The sequence below is a fragment of the Sinocyclocheilus anshuiensis genome, unplaced genomic scaffold, assembly GCF_001515605.1.
Source record: "Sinocyclocheilus anshuiensis isolate Anshui unplaced genomic scaffold, SAMN03320099.WGS_v1.1 scaffold165, whole genome shotgun sequence".
Taxonomy (NCBI): domain Eukaryota; kingdom Metazoa; phylum Chordata; class Actinopteri; order Cypriniformes; family Cyprinidae; genus Sinocyclocheilus; species Sinocyclocheilus anshuiensis.
The window spans coordinates 194,361-215,406 of NW_015540851.1; the positions used below are offsets into that span (position 1 = coordinate 194,361).

At 36.5% G+C, this 21,046-nt stretch overlaps 1 protein-coding gene across 1 annotated transcript in view; it reads right to left on the minus strand.

Moving 5' to 3' along the window:
* LOC107687751 (contactin-associated protein-like 5) overlaps positions 1-16,499 on the minus strand; it is a 53,151-nt gene extending 36,652 nt beyond the window's left edge. Inside the window, exons 1-3 of the mRNA XM_016485204.1 lie at positions 16,472-16,499; positions 15,485-15,595; positions 11,660-11,853 (exon numbers count right to left, since the gene is read on the minus strand). Coding sequence (XP_016340690.1) covers positions 11,660-11,853; positions 15,485-15,595; positions 16,472-16,499 — 333 coding nt within the window. The remainder of the gene's footprint in view (positions 1-11,659; positions 11,854-15,484; positions 15,596-16,471) is intronic.
* Between the last annotated feature and the right edge of the window lie 4,547 nt (positions 16,500-21,046).

Consider the following 21,046-nt stretch of genomic DNA (forward strand, 5'->3'; position numbering starts at 1 on the left):
CTGCATTTGAGTTTGACACAAAGCGACTGAGTGTTCCTCGTCAGCTAGGTAAAATATATTTCTAAGAAAATTCTTCTGTGATTTATGATGGCTATCTGCTGATACACTTAATTTATTAACATTTAATCATATTATATATGGTCACACTCACAGCATGGTTAATGTTTACGATGTTAATATGCATGTATTTGCTAGCTAGCTAATTTTTGAATGTAGTATTCTATACTCTCCGCTTATCATTAAGATGTAACCAGTAAAAAAAGGGGGGGTGCCTTTTTTCAGTTTCAGCACATGCCCCTCAAAAGGTCTGTGCACGGCCCTGCGTACACATGTGTGGGTTTGTGCAAGTCTGGGGCTTTACACCTGGTGGATCATGTGAACATAACCCAGCGGTGGAGAGGAGCAGAGGAAATCGATTTCAGAGATGTCGCAATAAGCCCAAACTAAAGAAAAGACAACTAGAGTTAATGGGAGGCACTACAGTAATCCAAACAATAGCTCTGCAGAGTGCCTTCCGTCCATCTTGACAGCTGGATCTGCTAACATCAGGGCTCTGAAACCACCAACTCCAAAACCTGACATTAAAACTCGTGTGTTAAATTATAGAGATCATTGGAGTTTTAGCAATTCTCAGTTGTAATTTTCTATTCATTTGACATTTTCAAATGGGGGGGATTATTTCTTCTAATAATGAACTAGCAAATCTTTTTTCATTTGATGTATTTCTAAATAATACACAACCCCAAGGAGCAGGAGCCACATCAACTGGTCATAAATCAACACACAGTCATTCAGCAGGAAATAAATAGCGCCTTTCATGCCCCCCTGCTGTCACGGGTGCACTGCTGAGCGGACTGTGGAGCAAGGAACGGAGAGAGACGAGGAGTACATTAATCCAAATGGGTTTAATAAGCACAAAGGAACACTCACGCTATGCATGTACACCTGGGAGCAATGAAACATCAAGGGAAACACCTGGGACAAATGAACTTAACCAATCAGGACAGGAACAGGAAACTAACCAAATAAGAAATACTTGGGGAAATTTACGGGGCTGTACTCGGGGTCTGGAGCCCTCCCCGGGCTTAACGGGGGATCAGGAGCCCTCCTCGGGCTTAACGGGGGATCCGGACCCCTCCCCGGGTTTAACGGGGGAACAGGAGCCCTCCCCGGGCTTAACGGGGAATCAAGAGCCCTCCGTGGGCTATACGGGGGTAACTGGAGCCCTCCCTGGGCTTAACTGGGGATCAGGAGCCCTCCCTGGGCTTGTTATCCCGATCCGGAACAGCGTTGCGAGGATCTCCCCCTCGAGGGAGCTGGTGAGGGCGAGCGGCACGAACGCCCTTGCAATGACGATTGGGTCTGGGCTCGCCTGAACCAGCGCGATAAACATTAATCGCTCCTCCATTTGGGGACGTGGAGGAACGCACGGGAAAAAAAAAAACAAACAAAACAAAAACTAAAAAAAAACGTAAATTAAACGGGGAGAGGGGGTGCCGCTTACTTTTTAGGTCCGGTATTCTGTCAACGGTGCACTGCTGAGCAGACTGTGGAGCAAGGAACGGAGAGAGATGAGGAGTACATTAATCCAAATGGGTTTAATAAACACAAAGGAACACTCACGCTATAAATGACATGAACATACATGACATGAACATACCCTGCTTTAACTTTCTCCACTATGTTTTATGATTAGCCTGTAATTTAGTCCAAATAACACCAATATAAACCAATAAGACTACAGTTAAAATCCTTTCTGGTGGAACCTTTTTCTGGTGTAATGAAATCAGTTAAAAATAAGGTTTGAGGTGCAAGACATAACATAAAAACCTATGAGATCCTGGTTAGTTTGTCTGTCAGTGTGTGTGAACCAGAACTTGTGTGTAGTGGCTGACGAATGCATAATACACTTGCTGTATTTAACTAATCTTTTTTTAGATATATATAAAAAAATTATATATATATATATATATATATATATATATATATAATACTGCAAAATTAGTTAATAATAATAATAATTAGTCAAATGAAGATGTTTCCATTTTATTTTTAATAAATGTATGCATATATTCATTATAGTTTTCTAATAAACAATTCCAAATGAATTAATTAATGAATAAACATATAATTTGATAGTTTCACTAACCACTTTTTTCCCCAAAAATGAATTTGAGTGAATGTAAGCTTGAGCTTGTAGCTCCAAGCAATGTTTCGAAGAAGCTAGACACCTTGCCTGCTGATTTGTTCTTTTCTGGAGAGTCTGCTTAAACATCTACCTGTTTACCTCCATCAGCGGGCAATCCAATGTTCACATTGTACTGCTATCCCTTATTGAACAGCCAATCCATTTTAAACATTCCATCTCTGTACCTCACAGAGAAGCTGATTCAAACTAAACATTTTTCATTTAGTGGAAATTCTCCCACCAGTAATCTCTCACAGAGCAGCACTGTTTAAAGGAACATTGATGGGAAATACAAAGCAATTCAAATTTATACACAAAAATCAAACATTTTTCTTGTTTTCATACAGGAAAACACAACTGCAAGTTCTTGCTACATCTAGAGAGCTACCTACATTTTTTTGTGAAAATCCGTTAGTACTACCATATCCCCATTCATTGTATTGTCTGTGATTAAAGTTGCTGTCTGCTGGCATGAATCTTCATTTGTCTTGTTCCTTTTCTCTTGTTGTTCTTCTGTAGCTAACAATCTGATGGAGGTTAATTTGTCCTAGATTAATAGCATTTGCTTGTATTATTCTCATTTGGATAAGTGTCTGCTGTTAACAGGCTAAAAAACAAGCAAAAAATAATCACATAAAATATATCTGGCATAAATCTGATAAGTTCCTCATTGTTTGCATCTTGCTCAACTACAACAGTTGCACATCTATTCCAGGAATGGCCAATTCTGATCCTGGAGGGCCACTGTCCTGCAGAGTTTATGCTGCCTTGAAGTGCACCTGGGAAACTTGTACCTCTAAGTTGGGCATTCATCATTACAACATCATTACGACAAGTGGGAAACATAACACAGAAATCAGCTTGCGGTCTGAGATGCTGAACACCACATTATAGGGAATAATTACATAATAGGGAACATTATCTCCATCACTAATCAAACAAACCTGTCTGCAATTTTTAAATAATTCTGAAGACTTGAAGACAGGTGTGTTTGATTAGGGACAGAGCTAAACTCTGCAGGACATTGATGCTCCAGGACCGGAATTGCCCATCCCTGATCTACCCATAAATTTGAGAGAAAACAAAGAATGTAAGCCAAAATGCACACATTTGATAGCATTTATGAGACAAAGGTCTGCAGTTGTGTCTGAAGCTGTTCATATCAGCTTGCAAACATATGTAGTGTCACCCTGCCAGAAAAACAACCAAACTAGGTCTGCATGCGCCTGGACAATGAGGCAGTAAATTGTGTTCAACAATACTGGACTGGGACATATCAGGTATTGCCACCGCATCAAACTAAAACATTTTATCTTGCGTGCCCAAACATACAGTGCACCAGGCAGAGTGGTGTTTACTTCTCCTGGATGCTGCTGTGCACAGGATATGGCCATCAAACAGTCACTTCAGTCTTTCTTGCCTGAACATGACCATTAGAGCAGGGAGAAGCTGGAGTGTAATATCTCGGCCTTTGTCTCATGTAGTGCATATGTCTTTGTGTGTGCACTTAAGGACTGAGGAGGATACTGAATATAGATATAGAGTGGATGTGGCTTCCTGTATTGTCATGCTGCTTCATGTCATGCCTCATTATACTGACACTACAGCAGCGGCAAAGTTATCAGCAGTGTGCTCTAAAACACACACACACAAGTCTTTGAGTTTTCCACATTCTGTCATTAAGAACATACACAATCAACCTAGGCTTATTGGAAATACATGCCTCTACCCACATTTCTGCTAAACTCAAAAAACGTACACAAAAATGGTTCTAAACAGTACCAAAAAAGGGTTCTTCGGCTTGTAACAATAGCAGAACCCTTTTTAGTGCTAAATAGAACCTTTTTTATAGGGTTCCATATAGAACCATGCTTTGAAAATACTATATACGACCTTATTGGTGTTATAAATAACATTTTAATGATAGTTTTTCATGAATATTAGTGTTAATATCATTAATATTAGTATTATTTGTATATAGTATTTATTAATATTGTTTTTTACTCCTCTATCTGCCAGGTTTTATAATATCTTGAAGTATCTATTAGGGTTTTACATAAAATCAACAACAACAACAACGTGTCAATTAGGTACTTTTTATAATGTCGTGAAATTGTAGCAAAAATGACAGTGTTCTAACAACAGTTAATATCTATGGTGCCTTTAAGTTAATCATTATCTGTATTTTGGGGGGTTTGAATGGCAGTTTCTCTCTGCAGATGATGAGGTTGTAGGATGTGACAGCATCTGAAAGGCACAACTGAGTTTAGATATACAGTTTGTCTCCTTTCATTTGTTCATGTGAAAACAATTGTTTATGAAGGCCAAAAGTAGTATGTGAGCATTTCACAATGTTAAAAGGAAAATGTAATATAAAGTCAAGGGATAGCTGGGTATGTTTATGCATAAACCCTAGTAATAAAAAATATCTAACAAAATGGACCAAAAATCCAATATCTTTGTTACTTACTTAGTGAAGAAGAGGAGGGTATCCTTAACTGAATAGAGCTGGTCACACATGTTCTCTTAAACTAAAAAGAGAAAAGACATAGGAAACCAATTAGCATTTGAAAGTTATAATTTATAGACATTTTAAGAAATAAATTATTTACCTGTTGAGAGTGTGTTGACAGTCTGTGTAGTTGGGTGGCTGAGCTCCAGAAAATCAGTAATGAGGCATCTTAGAGTGTAGCCTTGGTTAGGGTTTTACATTAAAACAATAACCACAACAGCAGCATGTTGTGTGAATTATGTTTTTATTGACATGCAAAATTATCAGTGCTCTTAACAACAGTTATTAGCTGAATACATTAATGAATGACAATTGACATTGAACATGAATAAATACATAAATAAGTAAAACACAAAATAAGAACAAAAAATAGATGTGATGAAGACCAAGTTTCAGTGAAACAATCACAATCCAATCAATATGATGCCTTAAAGTCCATAATTTTGGTGTGAATAAGTAGCGATTTTTCTCTGCAGATGATGAGGTTGTGGGATGTGATACATCTGAAATACACAATTGAGTTTAGAGTTACAGTGTGTCCATGTGTTTGTGTAAAAACAATTATGTTTATAAAGGCCAAAAGCAAAAATGGACAGTTTGTGAGCCCTTCACAATCTTAAAAGAAAAAAGTGATATAAAGTCATGGGATAGTTTTAATATTTATTGTGACTGGGTATGTTCATACATAAACCCAAGTAATAATTAAAAAAATCTTACAATATGAAGCCAGTTACATTTTTAAAGTTAAATTTGTATTTAAATTTTAAGAATGAAATCATTTACCTGTTGAGGGTGTGTTGACAGTCTGTAGTTGGATCACTGAACTCCAGAAACTCAGTAATGATGAGCTTTGCCAGTTACAGATTTGAAAAACAAAAGGGCGGGAATAAAGAACCCTAAACTCTAACACAAAAAGACATTTCAGCATGAAAGTGTTCTTCAGAATGCTGACGTTCTAAATAAAACTATTACTACATGTAAAGAACCTTTAAAGAACCGTCTTTTTTTAGAGTGTACCTATACATACGAATCGCTGCAGTTTCCAGTTAAAATGAACACTAGAGGCAGTAAAACTCCCACAACTTTTATTCCTTTTCACACAAAGTATGATTTGCAGGTCCACAGTTTCGATTAATAAAGCCTAATTTTCACATAATTACTTGAAGAGTATTATGTTATGAATTCTAAACAATTTTAGCATGCTGCGAGATTTGAAAACTAATGCATTTGAATGTTGTTGACACATATACAGCTACATATACATGAGTTTTCAAATTCAACAGGTTTGCTCGGTTGCTCACGCGATATGGCGTTGCACTTAGGTGGTGAAGAACTCCTGTTCAAACCCGGTGAAACTACGGTTTGACAAAACAGCTCAAATCCGCATAAGGAAGTTAAAATAGCACGGCTGCATCAACAAATGCATTTTTATATCACTTTTGCATTTGTTAACACTATTGGGTAGGTTTAGGGTTGGGTTTGGTGTAGGGGATATTTCCTTCACGATAGAGCATTAACTTTTAGCGACACCCCTCGAATATTTTAATTATGAACCACCGCAATACGTACCTGAAGCAACGCAGTACAAACACAGCAATACGTTCCTATATCAACGTAATAAATATGTGCCAGGGTCACTTATTGAACCTGCATTTTAGTGCCACTCACTGGACGTTTCACTTTGAAACTGCCATGAAACGTGCAGCAAGGTACGTAATAACGGTGCTGCAGAAATGTATTTAGAGGCACGTATTTAGAATGAGCCTGGGTTGTACACAATGGGTCTCGCTCACTAACTGTGTGTACGTATTTGCACTCTAACATTTTCATACCGAAATAATGATTCATAAATAAGTATGCACTTACATTTATTCTATATTTAGAACAGAATGTGTGCAAGACTCCCGTTGGTCTTGGAAACATGGATTTGTTATTTAAATATTCTATGATTAAATTACTCTACAGTAAGTCATACTTATTTCAGAGTAACAAAAGGAATGTGCATCATAACTTGGACTAGAATAAATTCTGCATAAAAATACATTAGTGTTTATTGGGTTTCATTTGCTTTTTAAATGGATGTACAGGAAAGTACACTAATGTTTAAATGTTTGGGGTCAGTAAGGTTTTATGCTGTTGGAAGATATCTCATACTCACCAAGCTGCATTTTTTTTTAGCAAAACTACAGCAAAAACAGTAATACTGTAAAATATTAGTTTTGCAATTTAAAACATTATATTAATCTATTTTAATATATGATCAAATATAATTGTTACAATCACTGGCTGGAGTGCCCATGAGCTCCTCCAGAGGGCACTCCACCTCACACTGTTGTTACTTTCTCAAAACTGTATTCCTCATAATCCTTTGCCTGAACTCTTGATAATTGATTGCATTCACCTGTGTCTTGTTACCTCATCAGTCTCACCCTATTTATGGGTGGTTTTTCACTCATTCATTGCTTTGTCTTGGTTGTTGTCACATTGCTTCTCTGAGGCCATGTCCACACGTACACAGGTATTTTTTTAGAACTGTAGAAAAGTTTTTCCTTCTTCCGTTTTTAAAAAAATCTCCATCCACATGAAAATCCAAACGCATACTATGAAGCACTGTCAAGAGCATGCCCAACCAACAGGTGGCGATATAATCTCAATTGTAAAACCATGTTGGCCAATCAGAAGCCTGAAAAGGTTTCCAGAAGACGGAGATAACAGCGCAGGCTCCGATGTCACAAGCCAAAAACTCGGGTTTCGCTGTCTACACGATAACACTGCAACCGGAGTTTTTGAAAATCTTCACCCTGGCAGGAGTTTTCAAAAATGTTTGGGTTCAGTGACCTGGTGCTGCGTGTGCATGTGGACAAACGGCCAAACCGCGTTTAAAACTGCAAAAAGCTGCGGTTTTAAAAATAACCGCGTTCGTGTGGACAGGGCCTGAGTCTGCATGTCCTGGTTCCTGTGTCTTGGTTTGATTTTGGCTGGTTTCCTGTTTTTTTTTTTTTCTTAGTTTTCTGCCCTGTTTGCTACTCTTTGGACTGACTACCCTGTGTATGACCTCATGCTAGTGATGGGAGAAACAAACCTTTTCGAAGCTTCAAATCAAGAAGCGCTTGAAACACCACACTCTAGTGATGCCTGCTGATCAAAAGTGTGTAAATGCAACAAAAACTCTTAAAACATGCATAAAAACAGATTTTAAAAGCCCATTGCGAAAGTTTTATTGAAAGTATAAACATTAAATGCAATAAAAATAAAATACCATTCAATATAAAGTGTCTGTATAATCTGTGGTTTTTAAAATATTTTATATTAATTTGCAGGGCTTGTTTTGTTTGTTTTATGGAGAGCTTGTATATAGAGACCAGTAAGAGGCTATACACTACTTCTCATCCTTTTAATTACACAAATGTCTCGTTAAAAATGTCTGCAATTTGATGAAACTGATCCGAGATCAGGTAAAAACCATATACATTGGTTCAATGGTTCGCCGCTGGGAAGCGGGCTCAATGAACTTGCATGATTCACGGGTTTACAGAGATCGGCCCCCCAATGGCAAACCATTGATATTTTGAAGCGTTTCGAAACAGTTATGATGTAATGAAGCCTCGTTTACTGAAATCACATGACTTTGGCAGTTTGATAACTGATTCACAAAAGTTTCGAAGCTTCACGAAGCAGTGCTTCAAAAGCATCACTACCTCATGCCTGTGTATAGTTTATGGCTTTGGATTACCCTAATCTTCGTGTCTTTGTGCAGATCGTGACAGTAATCTATTCCTGTGATGGCAAAGATGAATTTTCAGCAGTCATACGATCCTTTAGAAATCATTCTAGTATGCCGATTTGGTTCTCTAGAAACATTACTTATCAATAATGAAAACAGTTGTGCTGCTGAATAGTTTTGTGGTAATTGTGATCGTTTTTTTTTTTTTCAGTTAAGCATTTGAAAATCATTATTATTATTATTATTTGTAATATTATAAATGTACTTGTTGTCACCTTTTATCAGTTTAATGCATCCTTTCTGGAAAAAAAAAAGTATTAATTTCTTTAAAAAAATCTTACTGACTTCAAACTTTCGAAAGGTAGTGTGTGTGAAAAGCCCTTACATAGTTTGGCATGTTATATGCTAATTACTAATTAATAGCTATGCATTTCCTCACTCAGAATAAGGCAGCTTAATTAATATTAGAGTGAGGGTAGGAAGTAGGAATAAAACTGTGTACACACCTGTTTTGGCAGAAATGCTTGAGCATCTTTTCTGTACATGCAAGTATTAAACTGACTAGTGAATGAAACCCAATGTCCTTAGTTCTCCACTTGGATAATGGTTCACAATTTATTTCTTCTCTCTCACATGCACACAGGAGGCAAACGTCAAGGTACAGATATAGATTAAAACAAAGGAAAGGTGCAATTGGTTCAGTACAGACGGTGTAAAAAAAGAGGGAGGCAGATGGAGGGGATGGTGGCTAATGTAGGATTTAATTGTCATAGTGCACCACCTTCATGCTGTGGTGAGAATAAAACGCTTTGTGCCAGCAGGAATAAAACCTCAGCTGTACTCCAGTCCCCAGAAAGCTCTCACACAGATGGTGGGAAAGAGAGAGGGTTATCTGTTCCACAAAAAGTCCATGATTAAAAAAAACTGGAAATGGAAAAGTTCAGCAGCCCTTCTGAAAGGCTGACTGAATCATGACAAATTTGTCTCTTTGCAGAATCACCACTGTATTCCTGTTCTCTTCCATCCATTAGCCTCAACCCTATAGTGCCTATAGATTTTTTTTTTTATATACTTCCTATCCATATGCCAACTTATTACCAATCCAAAAATGTTAATACACAAACACACAGCGAGAATGGCTTCATAAATATCATGTAAGCAGCAGAATCATACCATTAAGATTTAAACTGATGGAAACTCATATGTTTACCATGATTAATGGCTAGTATCCAGTGGGCGGTAGTGATGAGGAGACCCTTATTTAATGGGCAGCGTGTTTCAGTTTAGGCAAAATGTGTGACTGTATTCTGGCGTTAAACAGATGGCATTGGATTCTGTCTGTCTGACTGTCTGACTCATTGGCATCTGCTCCAGCTGGCATGGCAACTCACCTTGGCACAGACTGGCACCTCTGTGAGATGGTTTGCTCCTCTGTAAACAAGCAAATTCAAGGTCCTACTGCCAGTGTGTGCCCGACAGCAAGGAGAAGCTCAGCTTCTCCTTTCACATGTATCCTTTTGGCCACACCAAAGCTCACACCATCTCTGTTGGTGACAGACTTGATATTTCAAGGTGAAAAGAAACCCGTTGGTTAGACTGGAGGCTGAATAGATAGATTATTTTTATATTTATATGCTGAATTTCTGTCAGCCAACTCTTTTATTTATCTTATAAGTCACTGACATAAGTATCACATGCACATGTATCTCTACAGGGGTTGCTTGCTGCACAATAGGGTTTCTTCCTGCTCAAATTACTATTAAGTCATCCCAGTGGGCAATATTCATCTTATTAATTAATAATCTAAAACAATTAAGCAAATTAGCAAGATGTCCTTCAAGATAATTAATGCTCAAGTCACTGTGTCACCAGTATTGCCACAGTGGACTCTGGATGCTTACGAATACATTCATAATTAATACTCCCTCTCATCAGTCTATTAGGATTTTGTGGTTTTTATGCAACTGTAACCTCATGGAAATAAACAAGAACACAAGATTGATTGACATTTCTGAGAAATGTAACACTGCACTTCACATTTTAATCTGAATGACAATTAAATGTACTTAAAATAAAAGAACAAGTCCATTTAAATTTCTTCTCTGTGTTGAAGAGAGGAAAATCATTTGACCAAAACAAGCCACTAGAGTACTGCAGGATTAATTAACATAGTCTAATGAATCATTTGTATGTGCCGCATGCACTGACAGGTCTTAAGTGACCCGAAGTGTGTTTTATTGATCTCAGACATGGAGAATAATTTATCAATATATTCCAAACAAAATTCCATCACCGAACGCAGTTCATCATAATGCCTCGTGCTTCATTGCATCTTGCATCAATGCCACATGTAGCATTTAGATCTTTGTTATTTGAATCAAAACATAGGCTGGAATATTTGACAGCCAAACGGAATAAAAGAATCCAGTAAAAAATGTATTTTGTAGGTGACCCATGAACTGCTTAGTAGCAAAGATCACAGTGTTGCATTATTATGCCCATAAGCAAAACCCACAGTGGCTCTACAGAGAGTCAGTGTTGTAATCAGTGACTAAAATCAAAACTATTAAAAATAATTTTTCATTAAATAGAAATAAAGTTGAATTAAATTGGAATATTAGATGAAAAACTTATCAGAAATGTAGCTTTGGCAAGTAACTAGGACAAAAATACTAAAAATACTAAAACTATCACTGAAATAAAAATTAAACTAACTAGAACCTAAACCAAATTTAACATGAAAAAAAAATAAAAATAAAATATATATATATAAAACAAAAGCTTATTCAATATATCAATAAATACTATAATGGTATATAAATAATACTAAATCAGAGAATACACATTCTGTAGCTTTTGGAATATCCTAAATATGATCTTCTCCCAGAGTCCAGCATTGTTTGTTTCTTCCTAATCTATAACATCACTGTACAAACATAAAAAGGACCTGACCCAGTCTCAGCAGTGACTCTTGATGCCCTGCAGGTTGGCACTGAGTGTTTTCAGTTTTCATATATAAAATGAAACCATTAATAGCATTCTCTGAAGTGCCATTTGGACATTTTAGAGTTATTACAGCAGTGTTTATGTGTGTGTCTGAGGATTTATCTGTCAGTCATGGTTGCTATGGTTTTATTTCTCACACTATCATTTGTGTCCGATAATTCAAACAATGCCTAATAATATCTAGGCAATCACTCAAGATGCGTATGTTCCAGAAATTAGCTAGACTCACCCATATCACGTCCTCTTGTCTATACGGTCTCCAGGTTCGTCCAGAGTCACTGTACTGCAGCTGGTAGCGAGTGACCCAGTCAGAGCTGCCCCACCGACCCTGGGTAGCAATGGATGTGACCTTCAACCTGTCCTGTAGGTCCAGCTGTAGCCAAGGTTGTTGGTCTTCTCCATTTGGAGACCATCCCCCACCACCTAAAAGGACAGATTAAGTGCCTTAAAAAATACAGAGGAATGAAACAGAATTGGGGCGTAATTCTCCCCACGATTCAAGCACTCACTAAGATTTCATACTCTGGTTCATCATGCTGACAGGACTGAAGCTTAGTGGTCAGAGGAAAAAATGAATTAAATTTGTTCCAGCAGTTTTGTGGCTCAGCCTCTCTCTTTTTGAGATAGAAATCGCCAACCCATCCCTGGAGGACAGCAGACAGACCTCAGCGCAGTATAATATTACAGCGGTTAAAAAAAGGCAATTTGGAAATTACACAGCAAATTCCTTGTAATTTTTCCTGCATCGATTGTTCAGAAAGGAGACACTCACACACACACACACACAACAACTTCACAGAATTCTTGGAAATATTTGTCCACCCACGCAGATGTACTGAGTACCCACCTCCTTTTCTTTTTATTTTGCCAGAATTCAGTGAACAGTACCTGCAGGAAGGATCATGCTGGCAGACAGGAGAATCTATAAATTTAGCAAGCGGTACATTAAAGGAGCTGTGTTTGATTTCTGCAGGTGGCATGATAGCAAAGAAATGACATGTACCTTGGAACAACGATAAAGAACACTGCCCACGTTTTCTAATGCAAAATTTGTTTTTGGTTTCTAAAGTAATTTCTGGCACGAATGCAGAACATCTTCAGAAACTGCATCCTTTGAATCTGCCAAAGAAATAGACTCAAGCTATGGGTGTTCTGCAAAAGTGCTGATTTTCACAAGTATCAGCACGACTGTGAAATGTCATATGTCATTGTTTATTAAACTACTTCATAAAAAAAGTTAACATTTGATTTACAATTTAGACACAATGATTTCAGTTTTGTCTGTTTTCACTTTACATTGCCAAACAAAAATTTCCAAATGAAACCACAGTGCCTCTGAGCAACACATAGTGGTGCTTCGTTACTAAATAAATCTGAGGGTAAACTGAGGGTAAAAATAAAAAAAAAAAAAAAAATATATACATCTAAATTATGACCGTTTCTGATGGAAAAACCATACTAGGATTATAAATGCACCTTAGAAAACATAAAATAAATAAAAAATTTCATTTCATAATCATCGTTTCATTAAAAAATCTATAAAAAACATCCTCATAGCATTACTTATGCAATTGTAAAAGCAGTGAAAATGCTTGTAAGCAACTCTGAACTGCAATTAACAGTCTGTACTGAATGCTACTAAAGATGCCGTTTTATGCCACTTGTCCAGTGTAAAGAAGGATTTAAGTTTTAAGTAAGGATACTGACATACAATGCATACATCTGTAAGCTTCTAACAATTAGCATTATAAAGGTAAAAATATTGCCTCAATGCAAAAGTTCATGAAATATCATCTAGTTATCGGCAAAATCCCAGAAAATATAGAGATAGGTGTTTTTTTTTTTTTGGTCGATATCACACACACCTAGCTCAAGTTAAAGCTGTTTTTCGAGAGAACATCAAGCTGGGGTGGAAGAAGGAAACCCTCAAGGTCAGGTGTGATAGGGTTGCCTCTGGGCAAGTCAGAACAAGATGGTCAGATAATAAATGCTTCATCAGTGCTGTTCGGTGACTGGGTACATATCATCTGTGAAGATTTTCACAAAAGGTCAGGATGAACACTCTGAGCTCATTACATTCCAGTGCAGACTTCATGAGGAGGAAGATAAACCATTCTTATACAGCATGTGCATCCAGAAAATGTATTTTTAGCCTGAGCAATTTATTAAATTTATTAAATAATTTACAAACTGACACAAATAATAAGCACAGACATAAATTTCAACTTACAGGTCCTGTATTCCAATGACCATCAGAGGCAGATAATGAATAGATGGGAAGATCAAACGATAACAACATTTGGTGTCTGTACACGTTTGGATCAGGCTGGCAGTGACTGGGAACAAACTGCCTGTCTGTGTCTCACAGCAAAAGGAAACCTCCTGCTGTTACTAAGCAAGAGGCATGACGAGAAAAAGAAACGCCTTGGGGGTGACCGGGACAAGCCGACATATTGTAGCCCCACTTATTACTGCTGGAAGGCACCACTGATCCAAAAAGTTACGAATCCACTATAGAGTTTGGTAGTGTGATCATTTGTGAGTGCCACCTAGCATCATAAGGAAGATCTTGGAGTGTGTTTGGGTCATGAGGTCAAGCATCTTACAGTGCACAAAACAAAGCTCTCAGAGGACCTTGGCATTAGCTGGTATTTATGACATGTCTATGCTTAACTGCTTAATTGGCTGGGGAGTTTTCTCAAATGCTTCTACAGACTGTAATCAGCTGCTGATTGTAAGGTTGCATTAATCAAACTGCTCTCCACCTCCCTGAAGTAAAAACCACAAGAAGTTTGCTTAGTCATAATTTATACAGCCCTCTTGTTATACCCCGTGCTTTGCCAAAGCTCAGTCTGGCACAATAGTTCAATGGTGAGTGTTTTAGGATCATTAAGCAAATCAAGAGCAGTCATTATACTCTTTCTGGATTTCATTCCTGATGGTTTCTGGGGCTGCCGTTGTTCAGGAAACATGCATTTACTGGCATTTCTGATTTAAACAGATTCAAACTAAAATAATAATAATAATAATAATAATAATAATAATAATAATAATGTCATCATTTACTCACATTCCAAACCTGTTTGGCTTTCTTTCTTCTGTGAAACACAAAAGACATTTTGAAGAATGTTGGTATAATAATAATAATAATAATAATAATAATAATGTCATCATTTACTCACATTCCAAACCTGTTTGGCTTTCTTTCTTCTGTGAAACACAAAAGACATTTTGAAGAATGTTGGTATTGTAACAAAAAGGTTTTGGACACAATTGACTTGCATTGTACAAAAAAATATAAATATAAATAAATAAAAATATCATCTTTTATGATCCACAGAAAGAAAAGGTCATACAATTTTGGAACGACACAAGGGTGAGCAAATAGTGACAAAATATTAATTTTGAAAACATTTTCCTTTAAATTCATGTTAGACAACATCTTCAAAAAACTGACCAGGGCTGCGTTTATTGGTGCCACTGATTTTTTCAATCTTCAAGCTATTGGATGAAAATCTGCAAACACTGAATGAGAATTTGTAAACATGGATTTGAATATTAACTGACGCCAAGCCTTAAGGGAGAAAAAACTCCCTTGACAAATGACATTTGATTACTAAAACTTCTAAACTTTTTAAAATTCCTTTACCTTCCCTTGAGTCCGAATTTACATTTTGAATCATTGTTGCATATTGTCATTAGAGATTTATGTTTGTCTATGTCTTGTCACACTTGAGAAATGACTTAAAATCTTAAAATGTTGCTTCAGGCACAGCTAATCACCAGAGCCTTTCACATCAGTACTGCTCATGGATACCAGCAGACTGTTACATTCCCTCCAACGAAAGTATAAAGTCTTCTAATACTTTTTAGCAGTGTTTGTGGAAGTCGCATTACGTTAGGTATTCATAAAAAAGCTTTACGTCAACACTTTCTTCTGACAAGGACACATTTCCCTTCTGCTTAATTCTCTAGTCACATAAACACAGACAACTGTGGATGTTTTTTTTTGGGTACAAACAGGGCAGGAGAACAACGAGACAGGAGCACATACCTTCTCTTCTGTTGAGTTTAGCATAGTGTGGTGACCTTCTGTCAGAGAATTTTGATGAGTTCTGGAAGGAAGCTGGGGGTAGCGTCGTCACCAGTGGATCTTCACAGTAATCTGGATACAAATATAATGGAAACTTGCATTACAACCAAAAACCTTTAGTTGTTCCTTTGAAATACAAAAGAGCTAATAAAAATAACTTTTAAAAGTATTAAGCAAAAACTTATTTTTATAGGGAAAATTTTAAATATTCTACTCTATACTATATCATATTGAACTGACTGACAGCTTCAGGGATTATAAAAGGAGTGCTCTTTACTTGCTTATTGTGTAATTCCATCACAATTTGAATAACTTTTTGATTTTCTTGAGACTTTTCCTAACTTTCCATACTTAAGTACAAAAAGTGTCAAGATTTGACACTTGGCCCGCGAGTATCTGTTTTGAGATCGAACTGCGCATATCGCTTCGAGCTGATAAATGGTCCACGCAGCACAGCTCAAACGAATAGTGTGGTATCGTTCCTCTTTCATTTCATTTGATGTTTCTCAGATGCAACAGAAATAGCAGATCTTATCAGATGGACAATGTGGTGATCGCACCAGTGCAACCTCTTAACAAAATTTAGTCGCACTGGCAAGAAAAATGATCAGAAAATGCAACCATTTGATTGCAGCCTTGCAGGGTTTATTCAATCTTATATAAATATTATTACATGATTTTTATTTTACAATATGATAATAAATAATCTTATTGCATGCAATAAGTATTATGTTGTTTGTTTGTTTGTTTGTTTTGCCGGATACAGTTTACTAAAAAGATTATTTCACCTCATTAATGGGGTTCAAATCTGAAACAAAACAACTTTAACTCTTTTAATTGCAGTGGCGGAGTCTCATATTGCAGGGTGTAATGTAAAGTCATCTGCTCTCTGCAAAGACGGCCAGTTTGTGAGAGTTAATTAAAGTCTTGAGTCTTGCAAGCTGTCACATGTAGACTGCCTTTCATCCTCCTGCATTGTGAGTGCCAGTCTGTCACTGACCTCAGTCTGTTTTTAAATAATTAATTTCAATGTTTCATGTTTGAAAATGTCTGGATTGTCAGGAATTGTATACTCCTTCAAGATCTTGAGTTTCATAATAGGATTCAAAAACAAAGCTGGGAAAAGGGAGGTTCAAATGTGAGAATTTTTAAAAATCTGTACATTATGTGACAGTACCAGCTGAATCAGACTTTTTTTGCTCAGTGTGGTTGGCAAGAATACCCATGTGCTAAAGGTCAAGGCCCTTTTCAGTTTGGATGAAAGAGACTGAAAAGCATGTCTATGGCCGTCAGTTGTAAAGTGAGGAATGTACAACCAATTACAAACTGCTTTTCATATATCACCCATGTAAAGACATTATACATATAACCATGCAACCAACCATCGAGCACACAACTGCTTTTATACGGACAAAGACTAAATGCCATGAAGGTCATGTGAGACCGCACCGGATGTAAGACTATTGTACCTTAAAGGTAAATAACATGGCGTAATTTGCTTTTCTTGCATCCTTCAATGGTCTTTTCCATGGAAACACACAGATCAAAAGAACTCTAATGAACCGCAGCTCGACAGCCCAAACACATTAGTCTCGAGCCTCCAAAATATGCATGTATCGTCAGAATAACAAAACAATGAACAGCAGGTTAGGGAGCTATTAGCTGTGTCCAGGGAGCATTTTAAAGCTCTCTCCTGTTTCAGCAGCGTAAGCACTTTGCAGCACTCTCCATGGACCAGGGTAAAAATATATCCTTATTTAGAGGGCCTCTGTGTTTGTGGCAACATTTTGCCTGACAATCACTCATTTGACATTGAATTGTCTACTCCCCGTTTTGATGCTCCCTATGGTCATTTCTCCATCTCTTTTGTTCTCTCCTCCTCCTCAATCTCGCCCATCTTTCTGTTCACCCACTCTTAAATTTCTGTTTTCCCTCCTCCTCGCTCTCCATCTCACACATACGCACTCCCACTTTCTCTTCAACTTAATGAGAAAAGAGAGAAGTCTCACCATTGTGAAGGGGCTCACATGTGTTATTGTCACCATAAGAGAGCTATAATCTGAGTCAGCAGTGCTCTCCGCTGCATCAGAGAGAACAGCTGCGGCATCGTCCTTTCACTCTCAGCTAAGCAAATGACACGCAGCAGCTCCCTCAGATTTACTCCTACTGTAATAAGTACACTCTAAAAAATGCTGGGTTGTTTCAACCCAATGTTGGGTCAAATATGGACTAACCCAACTGTTGGGTTAAATTTTGGTTAAATTTTTAAATTAACTTTTTAACCCAACAGTTGGGTTAGTCCATATTTGACCCAACATTGGGTTGAAACAACCCAGCATTTTTTAGAGTGTAGCATTTTAAGAAAGTTCACGGAAGAAAGTGATGAAATGTCCTACTAAATGTTCTGCAAAGTTCATCTGAGGTTGATTTGTTTGCACTGAAAATACAACCTCAGGGATTACAAATGATATACCTGACGTTTATGTGACACCCTCAAGGGTATGACATAATTTGATGGGTACAACAAAATATTTCATGTCTGAATTCACAAGAAGGACCTTATAAATTTCACTGAAGTGCATATTTCTGAACTTCTGCATGTCCTGAAAGTAATCAAGCCCTTTCTGCGTGGGAAAATTAATAAACAGCCACTGTCAGGATTATAAACACACTGGAGGTCTTGTTGACTCCAGCGATATTTCTAACAGGATTTTTTCATTAAATAAAGTTAATTTCCCAATGGAGTGTCGAGACCCGAAGATGTTACAGATGATAAGGGCACACAAAACTGGACGGTAACACTTTATATTTACTTTCATTAATAAATCATTAACAAACATTATGTAATGCTTAACGGATCATTAGTTTATATATATTCACATATCTAGAAACGTGAAATAATGTGTTTACTAATAAATGTATTAAACATTACCTAATAATTAACATTTCATTTAAATTAAAATGCTTACAAAATGTCATTAAACTTCTAATTCATATGATCATGCACATCTTGAAAATCTACAAATGATTTTAACAGATGGTATACAATGATTAAAAGCTTTTGTCAATGCACAACACCTTTGCTGCTGTTGAGGTGTGATACGGGTAGGGTAAGGGACAGGTTTGGTGGTATGGGTAGGTTTAAGGTTGGGTAAGGGGTCAACAAGTGTACAGGGGTCAATTTGATTACTATAAGGGAACACGATTCAATCTGTTTATATTGCATTGTTTTGATAAATGACAAATTAAGTATTTTGTTGGAAATTTGTTTTTCCCCCCCATCTGTTGATGTATGACTCAAGGAATATTCTGTTTAATGATACACAGTAGTATACTAATACAGTGGCGGCTCGTCGGGGGAGGCAGGGGAGGCACAGCTTCCCCATAATTTTGAGGTGAAAATGGGAGGAGGACGATTTAATGTTAATAAAATTCACAATTAATTTCAGTTCGTCTCAGAATGTGTATTTTTTGTTTGTATTTTCACAGTTGTAATAACATAATGTGAAAGCGCCACTTTTCTAACGCGAATGTGCCGAATCTGCTGATGTTTTACAACCGCTAGGTGATGAGCTCTCGTGCCTCCGTTGGTAAAAAACATTAGCCAATCAGCATCGAGTGTTCACTTTCAGCGCTGAGGAGTGTTGAGAAAAGAAACCTCGTAGGGGAGGCTAGCCTCCCTTCTAATATCAACCAATCATCATAGAGACGTAAATTACGTTATATTAGTTTGAACGTCTCCCGCTGTGCTGATAATGTACCACTTATGATGAGTAGCGATATTGAATATTTGATCGCCAACAGATTTACCAAGCTGTCATTCAAACAGTATAAATAAAAAAAAAAAGGGAAAACTAAGCTGGATATAGGCTACAGCAGTCTGCTTAATTAAATGGCGCAACAGGCAGCTCTCTTTTAACACAGACTTTTAAGAAGGGATGGATGTTTGCTTCAAGTGTTAGGTCAGGTGAGTGAAATTATATTATCTTGCTGTATGTATGTCATTTTCTTTACGTTTTCTGACTAAATGCAACCAAAAATACGTTTTCTGACTAAAAGCAACCAAAAAGCCATTTTAAAGTGGTTAAGCAAATTATAATAATAATAATCGGCAGGGATCCCAGACCAATACAATTAGTGTGCCTCCTCTATTTTAAAACCCACGAGCCGCCACTGTACTAATATAAGTGTTGAAGTGATAAAAACATGTTTTGCACCCAAATTACAATGTGATTATTTTACCAAGAAAAAAAATACCAAAGCATTTAGCTAAACTTAACTAACCACCCTTTACACAAATGTTGTTAAAGTAACTAAAGATCCAGTTCAAAACATGCTTTGCACCCAAATTGCAATGTGTTGTCTTTAAGAAGCATTAACATAAATTTAACTTACCACCTTTTACACAAACGTTGCTACAGCAGTCCAGTGTCCAGTGCCCATAAAGGCTCTGAATGATTAGTAAACGTTTATAAACATTTACAAATGATGAATAGTTTCCACTTTAGATTAAGTACTGCAAAAACATGAACAAATAATTAATAAATGATTTAAGATGTGCAAATAGTAGAAGTCTACACAACAAACAAAGACCAAATGTATGACCTTTACAGACTGTGATTATGAGTTAATGAATATATTAACATGAATAGTTTGTGAAGTGCTGAAAATGACTAATTAAGCTATATTTTCACATTTGTAAATGTAAAAATGAGCATTAGCTAATATGTGAACTGAAGTTTAATGACATTTGTAAGCATTCAAAAGTACATTAACAAATAAGCTTGTAAATATTGTATAATTTCTGTTAAAATCATGTGTAGATCTTTAAAACACATTGAAAGTTTATTGACATTTGTAAACATTAACTAATGATCCATTAAGCATTATATAATGTTTGTTAACGATTTATTAATGAAGCTTTTAATCATTGTAAACCATCTGTCAAAATCATTTGAAGATTTTTTTTTTTAAATGCATTATCATATGAATTGAAAGTTTAATGGCATTTGTAAGCATTTCAATTTACATTAAATAATGATCTGTTAATCATTTTGTAATGTTTAATAAGTTTATTAGTTAACATTAACAAGCACATTATCTCATATTTCTAGATATGTGAATATATATTAATGATTATTTAAACATTATATAATGTTTGTTAATGATTTATTAATGAAAGTTATTATAAAGTGTTACCAATTGGACTAATGTTTAATTACCGTAAGCACAAACTAGGGATGGACATATTCACACTAATAATCCCACTCAAGATTTAGAAACAATACATGTGGAAGCAACAAACATACAAGGACTAAGAATAGGACATGATACACTGTGAAAACTGATCCTGCTAGCTGTCTTCAGTTGCTTGTTGACCCATTTTGAGAGAAACTCACAATCACTACAAAAGCTGAGAGAGTGAATTTGTGTTGAAATTCTATACATATTTTACAGATCCTGCCATATATATATATATATATATATATATATATATATATATATATATATATTTTGTATATA